General features: G+C 44.7%; 1 protein-coding gene across 2 annotated transcripts in view; it reads right to left on the bottom strand.

The window, feature by feature from the left end:
• The window catches only part of GRK3 (G protein-coupled receptor kinase 3), a 61,750-nt gene that overhangs the window by 12,186 nt on the left and 28,116 nt on the right, over nucleotides 1-21,448 (bottom strand). For both annotated transcript variants that reach the window (XM_038151949.1, XM_038151950.1), the window contains exons 4-15: nucleotides 19,076-19,177; nucleotides 18,210-18,284; nucleotides 17,213-17,274; nucleotides 16,172-16,223; nucleotides 15,485-15,576; nucleotides 12,868-12,967; nucleotides 6,042-6,120; nucleotides 5,493-5,623; nucleotides 4,648-4,742; nucleotides 3,708-3,815; nucleotides 1,665-1,731; nucleotides 1,373-1,473 (exon numbers count right to left, since the gene is read on the bottom strand). In XM_038151949.1, the coding sequence (XP_038007877.1) occupies nucleotides 1,373-1,473; nucleotides 1,665-1,731; nucleotides 3,708-3,815; nucleotides 4,648-4,742; nucleotides 5,493-5,623; nucleotides 6,042-6,120; nucleotides 12,868-12,967; nucleotides 15,485-15,576; nucleotides 16,172-16,223; nucleotides 17,213-17,274; nucleotides 18,210-18,284; nucleotides 19,076-19,177 (1,064 nt within the window). The remainder of the gene's footprint in view (nucleotides 1-1,372; nucleotides 1,474-1,664; nucleotides 1,732-3,707; nucleotides 3,816-4,647; nucleotides 4,743-5,492; nucleotides 5,624-6,041; nucleotides 6,121-12,867; nucleotides 12,968-15,484; nucleotides 15,577-16,171; nucleotides 16,224-17,212; nucleotides 17,275-18,209; nucleotides 18,285-19,075; nucleotides 19,178-21,448) is intronic.

The following is a 21,448-nucleotide window of genomic DNA, read 5'->3' on the forward strand; positions in this document are numbered from 1 at the left end:
ACAACAAAAAAAATCCTCAGTAAACAACAGGAGAGAAGATTTTCAGGTGGGAACACTTGGAACAGTGCTCTAGGGCTGGCAGGCAAAAACTCCTGATGGCACTCCATCATTTCCAACAGCAAACAGTGTTCCTCTGTTGTCAGATCCCAAAAATGCTCTGTTGTCAGATCCCTAACATGGATCTGGGTCAGATCCCAACACTGCTCTGGGTCAGATCCCAAACACGGATCCGGGTCAGATCCCAAACATGGATCCGGGTCAGATCCCAACACTGCTCTGGGTCAGATCCCAAAAATGCTCTGGGTCAGATCCCAAACATGGATCCGGGTCAGATCCCAAAAATGCTCTGGGTCAGATCCCAAAAATGCTCTGGGTCAGATCCCAACACTGCTCTGGGTCAGATCCCAACACTGCTCTGGGTCAGATCCCAAACATGGATCCGGGTCAGATCCCAAACACTGCTCTGGGTCAGATCCCAAACAATGCTCTGGGTCAGATCCCAACACTGCTCGGGGTCAGATCCCAAACACTGTCTGTAAATAACCAGATTACTCCACATTATACAAATTTTATGGGAAAATAATCAAGTACTCTCCTTATCTCCCAGGGAAAAGCAATCTCAGGTCATTATCAAAGAGGGCTCCAAAACAAAAACCCTCTGAATCTTCCCACTGGAACTGGAGGCAGCCCCAGGCTCAGGTGTGACCATCTACCTGTTATCACACATCCCAGTGGTTTCTCAACAGTTGTTTACTCCTCTCCTTTTCCCTCTCAGTCTCACACTGGCTTTTAAAGCAGGAGATAACAATTTCATGAACAGCTACAAGCAAGGTGAGCCCGGCAGGAGCAAGGAGTGTTTTGTAGTCAAGAAACAAAACAAAAGCTCTTTTCCTCAGAATAATGAAGTGACACAAGCAGCATCAGCAATACTCAAATCTTTTGCTTGGTGGTTTTGGGATTGTTTTTTTGATTTTTTTTTTTTTTGGTAATATGCTCCTATCATTACAGATACAATATAAGCAATAAATTTTCCCTATCAGTATGTCTGAGTCAAGTCATATGATTTCATGCCAAAACAGATCAGGCAAAACCAGAAAAACAACCGAGGGATGAGAAGCAGGAACACCACCCAATGCAAGCATGACTGCAGGGAACTCAGGGAAAGGCTTTAAGGACAGAAATTGTCCAAAAAAACATGTCCAAACCGAAGGAATCTGAAATGTAATTCCATGCAGCAGCACTTTTTAATGTTCTCTTTCCAAAATTAAAATCCTCACAACAGGAAGCAGATTTTCACTTGAAATGAATTCACTCATTGACAGAGAAGTGGAAATTTTTCAAGGCAGAGGTCCAAGGAGAAGACAACACCTACCTTCTTCCTTGGCATCCAAGCCTCTTGCTCACATCCCTCTGCAGGAGCCCTTCCAGAAGGGACTTCAGCTCGGGAGAAAAGGAATCCGGGAGCTCCACGTTCTGTGGAGAGAAATACAAAGAGATATTCCATGATGGAAGAGGTGTGCTCTGCTTTCTTGTTTCTGCTGGTGTTTGGAAACAGCTCTGCCACGTGCAGATGGAGCTCCCTGGGAGAGCAGGGGGTGCAGTTCCAGTTTTAGGGGAAACGGGAGCTCAGGGAACATGGGGATGTCACTGAGGCCAGCCCTTACCACGGTGAGCGTCATCCGGTCGATCTCGTGCTTATCTTTGGTTTTGTGCTGCCTGAAAGGGCTGTGCCTGTGGAAAGAAGAAAAAGGATGCTAATAAATAAATGTCAAGCCTCGGCATATCAGGGGATTTCAGCTGTGGCAACGCCAGGAAAGAGTGGAGCATCCTGTTAGTCCCATCCTTCCCCCTCATCACTCCTGTCCTGCAGAGCAATCTGATCCACAGGGAGGTGAGTAGAAAGCTGGGTAATTCTTCAACAGTGATCTGGCCTTTGACATGTGCCTCAAATGCCTCACCAATTACATCTATCTCCCCAAAACCTGAACAGTTTTCAGCTAACAAGGAAACCCTGAGCAGCCATCAGGGATTTAAATCCAAGGATTTCTATAGAGAAGGTGAGTGTGACCCACTGAACTCACCATTCCCCACCATGGGGAGTAAAGAGATAAGAGATCAGAGCTCCCACAGCACCAGCCACTGGGAAGATATCTGATGGTATCTTGTAAATTATCAGCTTCATCCCTTTCCTGCTTTATAATTCTGGCTTGAATTTGAATTTTCCTCTAAGCTATGGAAGACTGTGACCCATTAGAGATTTATCACACAGTCCTTCGTGAAAGAACCAGCATTGTAGTAAGAGACATTTTGATTATATTTAGGATATATTCCCTGCTTCTTTTCTTTAAAACCTTGAGGGGATGATGTTTTCCACAATCAAAATGTTACTCACTTATCAATTCCATTAATTAGCTATTCTAGAGCATTCTGGCTTACCACATGGCAGAGTGTACCAGCATGTTTCAACTGGAAACCTGCTACTCCCAAGTTATTTTCCTTTTATTCTCCAAAATGTTCTGGTTGATGAATGCAATGGATGGACCAGCACTTCAATTTTTCTCTTTTCAGCGTGACAGGTAAATGGTTCCCACACAGCCTCATGTACTCTGACAAGGAGGCTCTGAGTAGATCAGGGAAGAAAATGATTCACTGGCGACTTATGGGCAGATTCTGTGCCAGACTAAATTTACCAAATATCAAGAAATGGCACCATGTGCCCAGCCCTTGTTTTGGGATGTGTTTAATTGGCTTCAGAGCAGATGAGGAATGAGAGTTCACTGTGAATAATGCTCTGGCTTCTGGCTGAGCACTGATACCACCCTGAACATCTCTGCCAGGGACAATCACAGCCCAAAGACTGGCAATTTAAACACCACTTCTCTCTTTATTTGCACCCTTAGTAGTCTGCTTTGTGCACAATCAATGTTAAATTGATACAGTTCTAGAGTTCAATTCACAAGTCACCCACTGACCTTCCTTTCTACAGTGTCTGCATGGAGATAAAAGCTTATAATTAATTATGTGTGAGGACACAGGATGACCTAATGATCAATCTTTACAGAGAAGCACTGTGAAAAGCCTCAGATTTCTTCTGGTTTACCATTAACAGTGAGGATGCCATTTTCAACAAGCACTTGCCCATCAGTGCTTGCTGACTGCTCAGATAAATCCCATGGCATTAATCGTTTTTAAGTTTAATGAGGAGGTAATTGCTGACAAAGCTGCAATTATCGCGTACCTTTGGACGCTGACAAGGTAACAGGTCAGATTCAGCAAATGGAAGGATGCACACCTTGTACCTGGCCCAAGCCCTGCAGAAGGGAAGGCTGAGGAGCACCCAAAAAGGGACCAGAGCAGCCAAGAGCCTCTCCACAACACCAGGTCTCAACACAAAGCCCATGTTTTAACAGGGCTGCTCAGAGCACTCCAAGGAGCAACACATTTAAAACGCTGCCAGAGAGGAGCAAACTGCTGTCTGCAGCGTTTCAAAGAGCAGACAGAAGTGCCTTCCTCATGTCCCACAGCTGCAGCTACTACAGGACGCTTGGGTTGGGTTTGGTTTGGAAGAAAAAGCCTGGTTTTGTCACACGTGGGGCAGCACTGAGGGATCACTTCAGCCAACCTGTGACACACGATTGTCCTGCTATTCCAAGGGACACCCACAGAGGCCCCCAGGCTCCCAAAGGCAAGGCAGGAGCCCCACTCACCCCCTCAGCAGCTTGAAGAGCATGCAGCCCAGGGAGAACCAGTCAGCACTGCTGTCGTAGGCTGTGCCCTTCTGCAGCACCTCGGGGGCCATGTACCCGTGGGTTCCTCTGCAGAGCACAACAGCACAAAGCATTCATTACATCCAACATCATCACTGGGAAAAAAAATCATTAAAAACCAGTATTCTCTCAATAAGACAGCCCAGTTTGGAAAGAATTCATTTTAACCATTTTATTTGGCTTCCAATGGGTTTTATGTGTCAGCTGTGTGAGCACAGGACACTCCTGAAGTCACCCCTGGGCACCACTAGAAGCAGCCACCAGGTATTGCTTTTACCCTTGACATACTCAAAGCATGGGGACTTTTTTCAAGAAGCTACTGAACTGCAAATCTCTTAAGGTGTGACAGGCTGGAGTTTCCCTTTTTGCATAAATTCTGAGACTAAATCAGGGCAATTGAGGAGCTAAGAATGAAACTGCCAGGTAAGATGTGAATCCACACCCAACTCCAGGAATTCAGATCCCAGTTAAATCCTGATGGTGAGAGGCAGAAAGGAACATAATTTGCCTCCAGTTCCATGAAGATCCAGAAAAAAGGAAGACACAATAAACCCAGGATTTTTAGTCGGTTTGGGAATATTTAATTACCAGGTTGGGACAATTAAAGCAATCTGGTACTTTAACTCAGTCAGGTTCTTCTCTGAGCAGTGAATCATCGTGAAATAATGTGTCATCTCCCAGCCATGCCTACACATCAGCTGCTACAACTGTGCAGGAAAACAGGGAGAGGAGCCCAAAAAGCCTCATTAGAGCCACCAGCTCAGCAAGCCTGGGCCACACAAGTGTCACTCCTCCCCTTCAGGCAAAGTTATAAAGACAAATTCAGGATGGATTGAGCACTACCTGTATGTGCAGCAGAGCTCCCAGACATAATACTTACACACTGGCATGTGGCTTCTTTTTGGAAAAGTCACAAGCCAGGCCAAGGTCTGATATCCTCACGTGCCCATGTTCATCCAGCAGGATATTTGCAGGCTGGAAAGCAACAGAAGGAGGTGAGTGCTTGGTATTCCCCAGCTGACAACTGCAAACTCTCCCAGCACAGCAACTCAAACATCAATACTCCCTGGCAATTGGTAATTGCCTTCTTTTATTTAACATCAATATACCAGGCATTTCCTGGATAAAAATCCACGTTCTCACAGAGCACTACCATCAACTCCCCAGGTTCTGAAATACTGAATAACAGAAGGGAAGAACCAGGCAAGGTTTGAACACAAAGCAGGTAATAAAGGAATAATCCATTCTGGCCTCAAGTTGCTTTTGGTTTCTTCACAGCAGGGCCTGTGTGTGGCTCTTACACCTTTTATTCTCAGTCTCTGGGCAGACTTTCACCCCCTTGTGCTGTCACTTGGTCCAGGGACTCTTCTCTGGGACCTGTCCTCGATTTCCCAAGTGTCAGTGAAACCCCCCAGCACCTCTCCTGCTGTTGTCCCCCGTTACACACACAAAGGCCTCTTTCAGGGCTCCCAGAAATACAGTTTATCCTCTAAATTATTCCCAGCAGGGAGATCAGTAACACTTCACAGGATTTACTGTGACCCCCAGGAAGCCTCTCCCAGGCTGGTTAAACTGGATAATGGCACAGATTAGAAGGACTTTGAAAACTCAGTAGAAAAATCAGGCAGATAAAGAAATAATCCTGCCAAGGGAAGGTTTCAGGAAGGGTAATCCATGGAAGTTTTCTGAGGGGCTGTGGGGATGCAGGCACCCACCAACCATTACCTTCAGGTCTCTGTACACCACGAAGCGATTGTGCATGTGCTCTAAGCCCAGGATGATTTCAGTAGCATAAAACCTCATCTCTTTTTCAGAAAACACTCCGTGCTGGGAGAGGTGGTAGTGCAAATCTCCTCCTGAAATGAGAATTGAGATGTAATTAAGTGAACAGTAAAGTCTTACCCTGCAGGCAGACAGGGTGACACTGTGGGGGAACAGCTCAGCTTTTGTAGGTTCTTATTACCTGAAGATCACACAGCCCCACCCTCTGCAAATCTGTGTGGTGACAAAATAGCTGAGAAAGTTCATACAGAGATTTGATCGGTCTGAAACTCCATTTTAAAATGCATTTCTTTCATAAACATTTGCATTCAGTGACTAATCCAGCAGAGGATTTCCACATAAGCAAAGGCTGTACCACACACTGGTTTGAGGAGAGCAGAATAAATCAGCTCACAGAGCAGCCCAGGCCTGAGGGACCAACCACCTCAGCAATCCTCCTGCCAAAATTCCTGTAACATCATCATCATCATCATCTGAACAAGCCTTGCTTACCATTCATGAGGTCCAGAATGAAGCAGAGCTTGTCAGGGGTGTGGAAGGCATAGGTCATACAGACTATAAAAGGACAGTCCTGCAAGGGAAGAGCAAAGAGGTTCACCTTGGGCAAAAAGCAAAGTGTGACTTAGGGAAGCTAAAAATACATCTGATGTTCTTCCTGTGCTATCTGCCAGTATTCCCAAGTTCTCTCCTGAAATTCAGCTTCATTGGCAACCCCTGTGCCCCTGTGAGGGCCCTGCCCAGGTGACAGTGAAGGTGTTTGGCTCCCCAGCAGCATTTCCAACAGAGGATTGAAGGAATGTGAACACACCAGGCAGGAGTTGGGATTCTGGAGCCTGACAATGTTCAGGAAGCAGCTACAGCAACATCCAGATCCTGCAAAACCCACAACACAAGGGCTGTGGGAGCAGGGTAAGGAGGTCAGAACAGAGTAGCCAGGGCAGGGATGGGTTACACCTCATCTCCTGATGCACCTGAACCTCAATTCACCTCATGTTTAAGACAAGCAGCCATAAAAAATTCCACTGGAAAAACACATCTTTGTTGCCAAGGTCTGCTCGGGTGCTGGCACCTCCATGACACACATTCAAAACCCCACGGCAGCAGCGGGCAGACCTGCCTCTGCACCAGGCCTGTGCTGGATACAAGGGCCAATTCAGAATTATGGAATTGCTGAGGTTGGAAAACCCCTCTGAGACTGAGGGATTCAGCCAAGGCCACCAGTAACCCATGTCCCCAAGTGCCACATCTGTGGTATTCACATTCTCTGAAAAAATTCCTTTGCCCAGGGTTTTTCTCCTGGGAAGCCGAAAGGCAGCGAGAGGCCTCAGAGAAAAGGAAAACAATTCTTATCTCATCTGCTTCTCCTGTGTTGTGCTCACATGGGGTGTGTTTGGAGATTGTTTACCCACAGGTGATTGTTCCATTGCATTCTGCTTGAGTTGTTTTGACTCCTTGGCCAATCAGGGCCAGGCTGTGTCAGGGCTCTGGAGAGAGTCACGAGTTTTCATTATTATCTTTTTAGCATTCAGTATCTTTTCTGTGTTCTTTAGTACAGTATAGTATTCTTTAATATAATATAATATAATATCATAAAGTAATAAATTAGCCTTCTGAGAGCCTGGAGTCAGATGCATCATTCCCTCCCCTCGAGGGTGGACCTGCATTTACAATACCACATCCACACTTCTGTCAAATCCTTCCTGGTGACTCCACCACTGCCCTGGGCAGCTGTGCCAGGGCTGGAGAACCCCTTCCATGAAGAATGGACCTGCTTTGGTCCTGCTGGCCACGCTATTGCTGACACAAGCCAGAAGGCCCTTGGCTGACAACCAGGGGGTGGCTGTCACCTCCTCAACTTCTCCAAAGCCATATGGGATGGAACCATGGAATGCTTTGGCCCGGGAGGGACTTTAAAGTTTATCTCATCCCAACGCCCTGCCATGGGCAGGGACACCTTGTGGTACCAAAGCAGAGCTGTTTGGTGGGTCTGCAGTGATCCCTTTGGGAATGGCTGAGCTCCAGGCCAGGCTGGGCTGGGCTGCCCATCCCACATCTGATCCCAAAGGCAGAGCAGCCCAGGACACCCTGCAGGAAGCAGAGCCTCACGTGACTCCAACAATGTCCTGGAGCTCCAGGATGGAGCAGGGAAAGCTCTGGGAATCTCTGACAGGAACTCGCTCCCTTCCCAATTTAGAAACAGCAAAACACAACGGCCTTGGGCAGCACGGAGAGAGGAAAGGGAGGGACAGGGACACTTCAGAGCCCCTCCATCCTTCCATGAGCTTGCAATATATTTATTCTTTATATTTCTAAATATTTATAAATTTATAAATCTCATAAATATTTGTATTTATAAATATTCTTATATCTTTTTTATAAATATTCTTATATCTTTATATATATTATTGATACACCTTTACATCTATAATTTATATTTCAGGGACCCCCAGAGAGCCAGGGTATTGTATTTGCAGGGTGTTCTGATGAAGGAAGGAATGATGAATCTGACTTCATGTTTTCAGAAGGCTAATTTATTATTTTGTGATAGTATATTATATTAAAAAATGCTAAACTATACTATATTAAAGAATGCAGAAAGGATACTTACAGAAGGCTAAAAAGATAACAAGGAAAACTCGTGACTCTTCCCAGAGTCCCAACACAGCTTTGGCCTCAGTTGGCCAAAGAGTGAAAACAACTAACACCAGAAACCAATGAAACCTTCACCTGTGGGTAAACAACCTCTAAACACATTCCTGATGAGCAAAACAGAGGAGAAGCAAATGAGATAATTATTGTTTTCATTTTTCTCTGAGGCTTTTCAGCTCCCCAGAAGAAAAATCCAGGGTGAAGGGATTTTTCAGAAAATGTGAATGCCACACCAGGGTACATCCTGCCCCTCTCCAACCCAACTGCACTTTTGTGTTTTGCTCCCCCCAAAAGGGAGGGATGGGTGTGAAACACCTGCACAGCATCCAGGAAAAAAGCCAAATTCCTAAATGGCCCTAAAAGTGAGGAGCCTGATGTGGTGTCTAACACAAGATACCACCTCTGGTTATGAACTCTGTGTTGAGGACTATCGTAGCTGCCACTTAACTTCACAACAGCAGCTTTAGCAGAATTATTAACTTAATTTCCTGCATCGACTGGGTAATTCAGAAGTGTCCCCAAGCAGGGCTCCTAAAATTTCAGAGCAATCTAATTACCAGAAGGATTTAGTGGCAGAATTTAAACACCACACATAGACAAATAAAAAGTTTTTTCTACACCAGAACATAGCTTGCTTATATTTTTATGGATTTTAAAAATAGAAGTTATCTGGAAGTGTAAATGTGATGCATAACTCATTTTTGTGCAAGCATTCCTAATTTCATCACTACCCTCTCCTTGCTTAACAGAGAGAGAAAAACTGTACTGCAGCATGTTCCTGACACAAAAACCCCAGCAAAAGAGTATTCTACAGCATGAAAATAAAAAAAACCCAACACCCTACAGTTATTTTTTTTAAAGAACACATAAAGCAATAAAAGCAATTTCCCAGGAGAGCAATTCTTCATTGCAGTCAACTTTCTGCTCTGATGAAAATAAGCAACATTATGACATTAATGTGTGAATTAAGACCAGTTTGGAAAGAGTTCCTTACATCCAAACAATCTTGGACTGAAGCCAGAGAACTGCTGAAGTCAGAATTGTGGCAATAAATCATGTGGAAGGAAAAAAAAATATTAGAGCAACCATTAAAAAAAAGTAGAAATGTGATATTTTAAAGATATTAGCACATTTAAAAGTGCTCTAGGAGGAAACCTTTGGTTTTGACTCTTCCCTGAAAGCCAAGCACTGGGCTTTGGGGCACAAAGTGACAGCAAACAGGGGACAAAGCTGTGCAGAGCACAGAGCAGCTGGGTCACACTTTAACTTAAGATGTGTCAGTGCTTGAAACAGTGAAAACCAACCAAGCACCTGTTCTGCTCCAAAAAACCAGATTATTGATCTCCTGGGGGGTCCTGGGCAGGGCCCTCCAAGTGAGGATATTCTGGGATTATATTTATCATCCCTTGGAGGAAATCTTGGATGCAGCCATCAGTAAAATCATCTCAGGAAGATCTGGGTAAGGCAGCTGAACTGCTGAGGTTTTTTTTAGGAAGAAAAAAAAAACTGGGAGCCACAACAGAGAGGAGGCACAGCCCTGCACAGCCCCAGTCTTGCAACACAGATGGAATGATCCCCTCCTACCCTCAGGAAAAGATTAATGGAATGATCATTCCTTCCACAAGCACTTTGGCACTGGCTGGTTTCACAGGGTCCATCACCACCTTGGTGATTTCCATGTTCCAGTTTTCAACAGAAACCAGGCAAATACTGGCTACTGCAGAAATGAAAAGGATTTTTCTTTTTAACAGAAAGTAAAATCTTTTCCCTGCTCTGTGACCTTCCTAGGATTTCACAATGCCTTTCCAGCCTGAAGGGCTCTGTGGGAGGGGAAGATGGGGCCTGTGTCTTGCAGAAGAGGAAACCCAAAGCTCAGTGACAGTTTGTCCCCGTTACACCACAGTGACACAGCAGAGGCACCAACAGAGACTGAGCCCTGCAGAGCCCCGTTTGGTGCCACCAGGGCCATCCAAGAGGCTCCAGATGCTCTGCAGAGGTGCTTGTTGTACTCCTGAACCCACTGGAAACTGCTGCTCTCTCCTAAACCCATGGAAAGCTGCTCCCACCACACAGCCATGACCAACTCCAGCATGGAGCTCCCTGCTCCAGGGCTGCTGGGCAATGCCAGAGCTTGGGGTGGATTAACAGAACTGATTGCACAAGCAGCTGTGTCATCTGCACAGCTGCTATTATGCATTTTGCAGAGACATCTGGATTCCCAGTTAAATGACTAATTGTGCTGTGATGGATTTCCCAGTTCCACTCTGCTCTGGGCAGTGCAGAACTGTCCCTGGGCACACCACGAGCCACTGCAGGCTCCCAGCTTCTGTTCAGGGACTGAAGGAATTCTCTTATTCCACCACCTTCTAAACCATCTCATTCTGAGCACACCACGAGCCACTGCAGGCTCCCAGCTTCTGTTCAGGGACTGAAGGAATTCTCTTATTCCAGCACCTTCAAACCCATCTCATCCTGCATATTCCAAGTGCTCCAGCCTCTCCTGCCCAGGTGTACCTGACCCGAATGAGCAGCACTTTGTGCAAAACCTCTCTTCAAAGTCCTTCAGATTTCTGAGAATCTGAAAGAAATGTCACTCTAATGAGCTGATAATCCTTTACAAAAGAAACAAATGTTTCCTCCTCCTGCTGTTCCTGCTTAAAGCCTCAATGTGTGTTGGCCTGGGAGAAAACTGCCTCCACCAGCAGCTCCTGACTATTTTCTCTTGGAATCTCTAGACATGCAAATTCACATTCAGTGCTGGAGCCACAGAATCACAAATTAAAGTTAATGGGACAATTATTACTCATTTGCCTCGATTTCTTGTCTTGTATCTACTACAGACCCACTCCCCACTGGTTTTCAGGAATCCTGATACTCGTGGACAAACCACAACTTATCTCTGGTGAAACAGGTAACTTGATTAAAAGCTTAAAGGGATAAATCACAGATCCCAGAACGGTTTGGGTTGGAAGGGACCTTCAAATTCACCCAGTCCCACCCCTGCAAGGCAGGGACACCTTCCACTGTCCCAGGTTGCTCCAAGCCCCCCCTACCGTGGCCTTGGACACTTCCAGGGATCCAGGGGCAGCCACAGCTTCTCTGGGCAACCTGAGCCAGAGCCTGCCACCCTCCCAGGGAATAAATCATTCCTAATATCCCATCTAACCCTGCCCTCTGGCAGTGGGAAGTCATTCCCCTTGTCCCAGGCTCCTCTCTGTGGCTGTGTTTGAGGGGTCCCAGGACGTGGGAAGAGATGAGAATCTTGACTCCATATTTCAGAAGGCTGATGTATTACATAATGATATATGTTATATAAAAAATGCTATACTAAAACTATACTAGAAGAATGGAGAGAAAGTTGCATCAGAAGGCTGGAAAGGAATAGAAAGGAGCGATCACAAAAGCTCGTGACTCTCAGAGCCTCGACACAGCTGGACCATGGTTGGTCATTAAGTAGAAACAATTCCATGGATCAAAGATGCACCTGTTGGTAAACAACCTCCAGACCACACTCCACAGCCATCAGAGAGTTATTGTTTACATTTCCTTCCTGAGGCTTCTCAGCTAGAACAGGAGAAAAATCCTAGCAAAGGATTTTCATAAAAATATCATGGTGACACCTCTCCAGCTCTCCTGGAGCCCCTTTAGGAACTGGAAGCTCTCCTTGCCGTAGTGTTGGCCACGGCAGTGTGGGGATAATGCCTGGATTTAGGATCTTCAAGGCCTGTCCCACAGAGAAGATCCCCTGATCTCTGGGGACACAGCCCTGGTGTGTCAGAACAAAGGCCACTGTTGGCTCTGTGCCACGCAGGGAGTGCTCCCTGCACAGCTCTTGCACAAAGCCACACACAGCTCCTCCTCATCCTCAGCCCTCCCGTGTCTGTGGGCACGGGGGCTGTGCTCCCACGCTCGGTGTTTCATTCATGCACCACAAGCTGAGGGAAGTGCACCTTCCTGCAGCATCACCTGTGGCCATGGCAACCACGGTGTCACCGTGTCACGGTGTCACCGCAAGGAGGGCAGAGCCACCTCCCACCCTGCCTGGAACTGCTCTGAGCCCAACACACCACAGGGCTGGGCAGCCAACACCAGGCAGGTGATGGCTTTTTGCACACACCAGTGATGGTTTCAACTCTAGATTGTAATTAATTTAATTTTAATTCAGTTTATAAATAGAACATATGGCTTGGAATACACCTTGACTCAGCTACAGCACACAGAAAACAAAAAAGGGAAAAATTTGGTATCAGAGTAACAGGAAAGGGAAGATGAACCAGAGTTTTGTCTGCAGGAGCACTTTAGATCCCACCAAAGCACTATCTAACTACATTTAAAAAAAAAGGAATCTTTTTTTACAAGACAGAATCGTGTTTTGGAAAAGTTTCAAACAAAAATACTTTAAAAAGGACATTTAAAACATCAGGAGGGTGGGAGGATGAGTTACCTCAGAAATGGGCCTCTGCAGCAAAGATGCTCATTCTGTAGGACCCAAACCCATCAAGCAAGTTTGGTTTTCCCTTCTCATTTCAGACACATTGCAAGAATCAGGGGGAGGCTCCAGTGGGGGTTAATTTTTGCATGGCACACAAGGGAATTGATGGAATATGCATTACATGTAACAGCTTTTACATTATATGGAAGGAAGAAGGAATAACATAGTGATACTTACTCCTGTACTGACAAGAGACAGCATAATTCTTTCATTTAAGGCTAATGTTTCTCCTTGTTTCATCTTGATTCTCTTCTTATCTAAACATTTCATTGCATACCTGAAAAAAAAAAAAAAACATCTAGAAAAAGCACCAAGAATCTCCTCTGTCAGGGCTATTCACTGGCAGCCAGGCCAGTTCAGGAATTCTGTAAGGAAGCTCTTGAAAGACTTAAACCCAGGACTAAAAGCATCATTTCAGGCTAAACACAAAACCTCCAAAATCTCCCAGAACTAACACGTTTCCAGCAGAAGCCTCCTGACAGAGAAATGTGCTTTAACAAATAATTCCATGTCCAAACCACCAGAGTGAGATAGGAATTACACAAGATATATTAATTTTCTCATACCTGCAAGCAAGGATCTGCCTTAGGAATTAAATAACAGAAACTCTGTTATGGTACCATTTAATTCCAACAGTTTCAACTCTATCAGGAAAGCAATATCTTGAACACACGCTGAGTTTTATACATTTTTTTTTCCCTTGATTTTCTTTCTACTCAGAAAAAGTCAGATACTCACAAGACAGCTTTTTTAGTCTTCCACCATCTGTGCCACACAAATTAATAAAATTTTGCTCACAAAGGATGTTACCCTAACAACCACCAACCACAGGAGGATAAGATCCAGGCTGGGTATTTTTCCAAGCTGTTGAGTGAGTTCATTAATAGACAGCAGTGAGAAGGACATGTGTGCTCCTCCACAGAAGACTCCTAGGCATGGGCACTCATGGATTTTTAGGAAATCATCACATTCCAGCAGTGCTTCAATGCCCATCCCCACCCAGCCCCAGAGCCTCAGCTTTTGGGAGCTCCAGTTCCCAAAAGCAGCCGCGTCATTCCTGACATCAACGTGCTGGGAGTGGGGGAGTGAGGGTGAATTTTAAGTTTCCAGACTGGGAATATATTTAATGTGTTTCTGCTGAGGAGTCTGTGAAGGGTGAGTAAAAATAACCCCTGACCCTGCCCTGACCAGAGAGAGGCACTGGGGGTGTTCAAGGCCATCACAGGTTTGGGTGGGAAGAGACCTTAAATTCATGGGCAGGGACACCTTCCACTGTCCCAGGCTGCCCCAAGCCTCATCCAACCTGGCCTTGGACACTTCCAGGGATGGGACAGCCCCAGCTTCTCTGGGAACCTGTTCCAGATCAAGTCTGCAGGCTCTAAGTGCAGCACAGGCAGCCTAGAGGGGATGGGAGCTGGGGTAGGGATGGACACACAGGTTTGGATCAAGAAAGAACTAAATCAAATCTCTACCCAGAAGCTGAACCTCATCTTAGGTTTTGCTTCAAATCTGAAAAAGAAGGTTGGTTTTCACACATTTTGCTTCCCTTTGCTCTATTTATAGCTAATAAAACCTGTCCTTTGCTTCACTTTTCCTGTCCTTCTCACTTCCCAAGCGTTTATCCACCTCCTGCCAGAGCCCTGCTCAGACACGGAGAGGGCTGGGACTCTGAGAACTGCCTGCTGAGCATGCCTCAAGCTAAATAAAATGTTTATTTTTGTACACGGACAACTGAATGAACTGTACATGGACAAAAAGTCCCAAAGCAAGAATAAAGCCAGTGTTGTTAGTAAGAGTATTAATATAAATACTTGAAGTCACTGCAGAAATACTGAATATAATAATAGCAACATTAAGATGTCTCCCACTTGTTGAGAGTCAGAAGTTTATTATTATCAAGGATATCAAGTGCCAGAGGAGCCAGACAGAGGGAACCTCACACATGCCCTGCTCACTTGGAAGGGAAATGTTTAAGGATGGGCTGTGGGCTGCAATTGTAGGAGAAAAGCAAGATGAAAGGCTGGGGTGCAAATAAAGAAATGTTCAAAATATTGAAAAATATGGTTATTTCCCAATAAATAAATAAATAAATATTTCAATATGGTTAAATCCATGCCCAGATGTTCTCATCAGAACACAATGGGACAATGATGCCTAGGAATGGAAATCTGCTGATCAGGGGAGGTGTGTGAATGGTAACACCACAAAAAGAATAAAAAAAACCACCCAGGGCTGACCCTGGAGCTCCCACAGAGAGCTCTGAGAAGCACAAGTCCAGCAGTGGGACATTCCCTTCCAAACGGCAGCAGGGATCTCTGCTTTCACCACACATGGGGCAGGCACTGAAGCAGCTCCCCAAACTGGGAGCAGCACACTGGGAATGGGCTCTGGCACAGCCCTGAGTGCCCAGATTTGGGGACAGCTTCCTACAGCACCCCCAGCTCCACCTGGAGCAGGTGACACCTGAGCAGCCACCACGGGCTCCACAGGAAAATCCTCTGATCCAGGGAATTGCTGGAGCACAGAGCTGATTTTAACACACCTGCATCTTCCACTGGTTTTTTGACAGGACATTTCCATGTGCCCAGGAGCTGTGTGACATGGAACAGGATACAAGAGCAAACTGAGCCTGCAGTGAGCCAGGAATCAGAATTCTGGGCGTAAAACTTCATCACAAAGAACTGTACAGCAACGTGATGCTGCTTCCCAGTGCTTTCCTAAGCAATGATTGGAAGGATTTCCTCACTAGTCCAGAGTTTACAATCACCTCTGCCACAGAGTGGGTGATACTCACATTTTTCCAGTGTCTGCTTTTCTGCAGCCGTACACTTCACCAAATCCCCCTCTTCCTATTATTCTATGTACACTAAAATCATTCATGGTCAGCTGCAAATGGAAAGAGAAACAACAAAACAAAACCTTCATTTTTCCAGCATTAAAAAAACTTACTGTGAAAACATCTAAATGACCCAGGAATGTGTTGAGATCCTCAACTGTAATTCAACAGCATTTACTGGGTTGGAAAAGGAGCCCCTTATTGTTGATATTTCCATGTACTTGGAAGCACTACAGTGTGAAGAAGCACCAGGGGGAATGAGGCTGCTGCTCCCAAAATCTGCCAGTCTCACTCAGGGCTATTTTTGCAGCCCAAGTTGTCACACAGAAGTGCAGAGGAACAAAAGCTGAGGCCAAGGGAAGGGGTTCAGAGGGTGCTGGGATCACAGGAAAGGGATTGGGACTGGTAAAGAGCAGCAATTCTGGCACACCAGCTCCTTCAGCCATTAAAAAATCCGAATTCTATTAGCTGAGGAAGGCAGAGGGGACGTCCAGACAGGAATCATCAGGGCCTGTGCCTAAGAATAGCAGAGCAGTAACATCCACCACCCTCCTTAATGAGGCCTTTGCAGAGCAGGATTCAAAACTGAACATTCTCTTTCCTGTATCAGCCTCTGACAAGATAAATATACTTGTGAGTACTTACATGAATATTTAGCTCTACATTTTTCCATTGACAAAACCTAGTAAACTTGTCACTGCAAAAGAAAAAAAAAAAAAAAGTTTAAAAGTTGTCTGAGACTATTGTGTAGAGTATTACAGGAAATGTCAAGACTCTGATATTTAAAATCTAGTCTGAGCTAGGGCGTGGGGTGGTATTTAATAAATGACAGCCTTCCTTTCACCAACTGTAATCTTACCCCCACCAAGAAAAACAATTCCTAGGCAGAGCACACTCCATGTTCTGCATCCTTGGGAGAGAAAGAGAGCAGATAACCTTGTCCCTGCAAGTGCTCAGTGTGTCCCCACAGCTCTCTTGCATGGTTTTCAACCATTCAAAGATGGTTTTCAATTTTTAAACAACTATGTTTGGAACTAACAAACATTTAAATTACATCAAGAGAAAGATAATTATACAAAAAACACAGGCAGCTCGATTTATGTTAATGAACCTCCTTATACTCCAAGGAACATTTTAAACTCATTTTATCTTAAAATAGGGAAGACATCAGCAATACCACAGGCTTTGGGAAAAAAAAAATAATAAAATAGTTGCTTATTCCTACATGAATAATTAAGTATTTATTTTCAAAGTAAGAAATAACAGCTTTATGGAGGCATTTTTATAATTACCACAGAATGAGTTTAGAAAATGGATTTGGGTGTTGCTGGGCGGCAGCTGAGCTTTGCAGAGCCAGACACAGGAGCAGGAAAGGGCTGCTCTGCTGAGCCAGACTTGTGCCTTCGATTCTTTACTACACCTTTATTACACAGAACATCCCCAAAAACCCCAGTTCTGCTTTTTTCTCAGCCCAAACTCCAACTTCTCCATGCCCTGAGAAATCCCTGAGCTTCCCAGCTGTTCCACTCACACATCCTGACTCTGATCAGGATATCCCACAAAGCTGGGTTAATTTGGTTAATCATGCATTAATACACATTTTTAGCCTTATTTACAGCAGTATTGAAAGGACCTGGCTTCCCACTACAGCAGGCAGATAATTCAGGTAATATTCCATGTTCATACCTTTCCATAAATTTCTGAAATATTTTTCCTCGGAGACTATCACAAATTTCTTCTATATATGGCTAAAAAGGGTGAGGAAACACAATTAGTGTTTAAGCAGACAATAAATTGCTTTTTTCATTCCTAACCAATACACAGAACTCTCGACGGCCCCACACAGCTCCTGGATTGTCCTAAAGAAGCCTCAACAAACCATTCTAACTTTATTTGGCTTTTGGAATCTGAGCAGGTCCCCTGAAGTCAAACACAAAATATTTTTATCAGCTGGAAAATTTTAAGGGGTGTGGGGGCAAAAAAATTCTTCTTTCAAATGTATTTAACCAATAAATTGTCACCCCTGTGGAATCCAAACTTCCCAGAGCTGCTCCCTCATCCCTGTGGTGCTTCTCTCCTCTCTGTCCTTGCTGAGAGATCAGCACCTTGAAATCACAGGTGGCTTTTTCCAGGGAAATCCCTCCCCTGGGTGTGCCAGGGCCCAACCTCCCCCCAGGTAGTGCTGAAACATCCCCCAGCACTACAATCACCAATTTCCAGCTCATGGCAACAGCCAGATCAGCTCAGGAGCACAACAGACATCAGGCAGGGCAACCTCCACATTTTTTCAGCACATAAAAATACATCAGATTCAGATAAAAGACACTTAAAACTTGCAAACACCCCCATGATAGATAAGACTATTTCTCCACAGTCGCAGCTCAGCTCACCCTGACAGGATGAGCATCTTCCTGATGGAAAGTGATTTACTCTAAAACATTTAATGGCTCAAAATTACACAACTATAAAAACCCTTCTGTTCACACACCAAGGTATAGTTTACTTTTCTAAACACGCTTGAAAATATTATAGGTAAGAAGAGTAAATCGTCATTTTGACTTGGAAAAGCATTTCAATCCCACTTACAGCACAGAATGTGTCCCATTTATTCAGTCTCTTTAAAGAGTATCTAAAAAGTCACTTTCTGTCACAGAAGCTGAATGTTCAGACTGTGAAAGCTCACCTGGAAAAGGCTGGCTGGCACTTGTTTCTTGGCTAAATGTGTTTGTACATGATCTACAGCTTGTTTTGAGAAAGGCTTTTGGAAAAGAAAAAGGAAGATTTCAAACAGTTGGAACTGTCAGGAGTTTCATTTCAGGTCAGAGCACTGTTGTTCTTTTCCCCACACAGAAACACCGACCCCAGGGGGAATCAATAGGGCCTCCCACAGGTATATTACAGTGAATATTGTGTGAAATGTGCAGAATGATCCAGTAACAGGATTATTCTGAAGCAGAAAGGCAGGAGAGGGGAAGATGAGGAGGAGGAAGGTAAAAATCAAAGGGGGTGATGATCCTCCTTTAACAAATCCATGAAAAATCCCATTTACAGGCACAGCTCCAGAGCCAGAAGCAGACATGAACTTTTTACTAATAAAATAACGCATTTTGGGGGAAGAAAAAAAAAAGCAAAGCTTAAACCCTCCACCCAAAGCATGATACCACCAGGTTACAACACCCTGCAAATCCTTCTTTCAAATGAGAGCACGTGAAACTGTTAAGAACAGATCAATGGGCCCAAACCCCAGCTACAGGAAATGTGTCTTTTCAGTGACTTTAGCCACATCTCTACACACAAACCCTGCATTTATTTCATCCTTTTGGAAACAGACATTTAGTCTAAAGAAACACAAACCAGGAAAATCTCCTGATATTCCTTTGCCTGCCACTAAGTTTAATGAAAATTGCAGCACGCCACCAGCACACCTCAATTAAAAAAAAAATAAAATTAAAAAAAGCAACATTGTGAATTTGGCCAAACTCAGATCCTGGATTTCAAAGGGAAATCCAGATGTCCCTGCCAGGCAGGGGGGAAAGGCAGGGTACCCACGTGGGAACAGGAGAGCAGCTCCTTCATGATGTAGGTGTCGTAGATCTGCCGGCTCCGCGACAGCCGCTCCTCCTCCGAGTCCAGCTTCTCGTACTCCTTGATCTGCAGCACAAGCACACACCACACATTTCCCTGTGATTTCTCACTCTTTGGGTCAAAACAAGCCTTGGGCTGAAGCTTTATTTTATTGTTTTCTTTATTGATGAAAAATCACCTGCGACAGCACAGTTACGGCTGGGATTTCCCTTTAATATTGGAATTTCCCAGCCCATGGCATTGGTGGAGTCCACATTCCTGCAGGGATTTAACGGGATGTGGCACTTGGGGACATGCTCAGTGGTGGCCTTGGCAGTGCTGGGTGAACAGTGGGACTTTTTGAGAGGACTCTTCCAATCAAAAATTCCCTGATCACAGCACATCAGGTGCAGGTGTCCAAGAAAGCATATAAAGCACATTTCAAAATGTTCACACAGTTCAGCTAAACTGTGGATCTGAACCCTAAAGATGGCTAAAATATAATTTACAAAGTACATCAAGCTTCCTCAGGTGTGCTGTAGGAGAGCAGTGTGTTCCAGGTGAAACAACAGCAATCCCAGACAGTTCATTTACAGAGCAAAACCTGACAACCAGTTCCAGAACAAAAAGTTCACCCAGTCCAAGAGTCCTTTGGAGCACATTTAGGGAAAGATTTCTTCCAGAAGTGACAAAATGTAAAAAAACCAAGCAAGGGGAAAGACTCAGCTCTGACTTTCTGGATCTTCCAGCATCAGCCTGGGAAGCCCTGGGATCCAGACCCCTGGCAGGGAGGATCTGCTCTGTGCCACACAATCCCAGCATTGCTCAGGTTGGGAAAAAACCTCCAAGATCATCGAGTCCAATTATCAAGAGACAAACTGGAACCAACCTAGCTCTGGAGGTGGAACATTAATTAAAGTCAGTATCTTTCTAGCTGTACTGCTCGTGTTTGCTGACATGATAAGGCACCAGTCCCACCCCGATCTGCCATCTGTGCTGCTTCCCCCTTGATACCAATTTATAATTAAAATGACTCAAAACGTCTTTGCCCAAGAAACACTTTTAATTAATGCAATGACACAAAATAATTAGCAGTGCAGGAGGAAGCCTGATGGATATCTGATTGTCTTATTGGAGCACAACCTCCTATCCCTCAATGTTTGGTTGTTAAAGGACACAACTGCCCAGTCAGTGTTCAGGGGTTTCAGCAGAGCCCCCCCAGAGATGAAAAAGATCTCCTCAAAAACTGGGGTCAGAATGCATTTGTTTTCACATATTTAGAAGCTCTTTTTTTCCTTTTTTTTTTTTTCCTATTTTTCCCCCTTTTTTCTTTTTAATTTCTTTTCTTTTCCTTCTGAAACCGATCGGGATGAATCACTCATCCTGTTAAATGCCTGATCGTGACTCCAGCTGCAGTGATATGAAATCCCTGGAGTACAGAGCTCTTCTACATCAAGCAATTTTTAATGTAGCAATGTACTCAGATTATTCTATGTGTAATAAATGCAGCAAGTAAATCAAATATATAAAAAAAGGAAAAGCTCCTGGATCCGGTATGTCACAGAGGAAAACACAATGAACCACTCTTTAAATATCTTTAATGGGATTTTTCCAGAAGTACATGACAAAGCACTGAAATTCTTTTGAGGCAACATTTTGCTAATAACCTAAAAATACAATTTTGAATTGTTTCAGAGATAAAGAGGCAGCCAAAAATATCTTGCTAAATAATCTGGTACAACAGGCCTTTTCGGATTACTTGTGACAGTGATATCTTCAGTGTATAAAGAGGTGGAAATGACAGAAAAAGATTCTTTATTGACAGCAGGTATCTGATCTGAGTGGGGGAATGGAGTCTTGCTGAGGACGGATCTCCAAATTGATACCAGCTGTTTGTGCTGATAGCAAGAAAAAAAGTTAAATTCTCAGCTCATGAGTGAAGCTGTCCCAGCTCTAATGAACCCTGAGCATCAGGCATGGGCATGTCTGCCCTGAAATCAGCACCTGGGACAGGATTCACTGGGGCTTTATTCAGCGCCACAAATGTAACAGGGAATGAATGAATGGAGCCATGGAGCTCAAACTCTGCAGCAGCAGCAGCAGAAGCCGGGGAGGGCCAGGGCATTCCTTGGAATGATTGATCCTTTGGGATGTGCCCTGCACAGTGCCTGTCAGCTCCTTCACTGGGTATCTCCTGACAAGGGACATAACTCAGGCATCTGAAGCCACCTCTTGTGTCCCCTCTGCCACAGCAGCTCCTGAAACATCTGAGCAGCTCCCACCCCACATCCCTCCACAATATCCCCCTTGCTGCCTTTTCCACAGGTGAAAAACTACTGGGAAAAGACATGAGGGGTT

This window comes from Motacilla alba, chromosome 15 (assembly GCF_015832195.1).
Source record: "Motacilla alba alba isolate MOTALB_02 chromosome 15, Motacilla_alba_V1.0_pri, whole genome shotgun sequence".
NCBI lineage: Eukaryota > Metazoa > Chordata > Aves > Passeriformes > Motacillidae > Motacilla > Motacilla alba.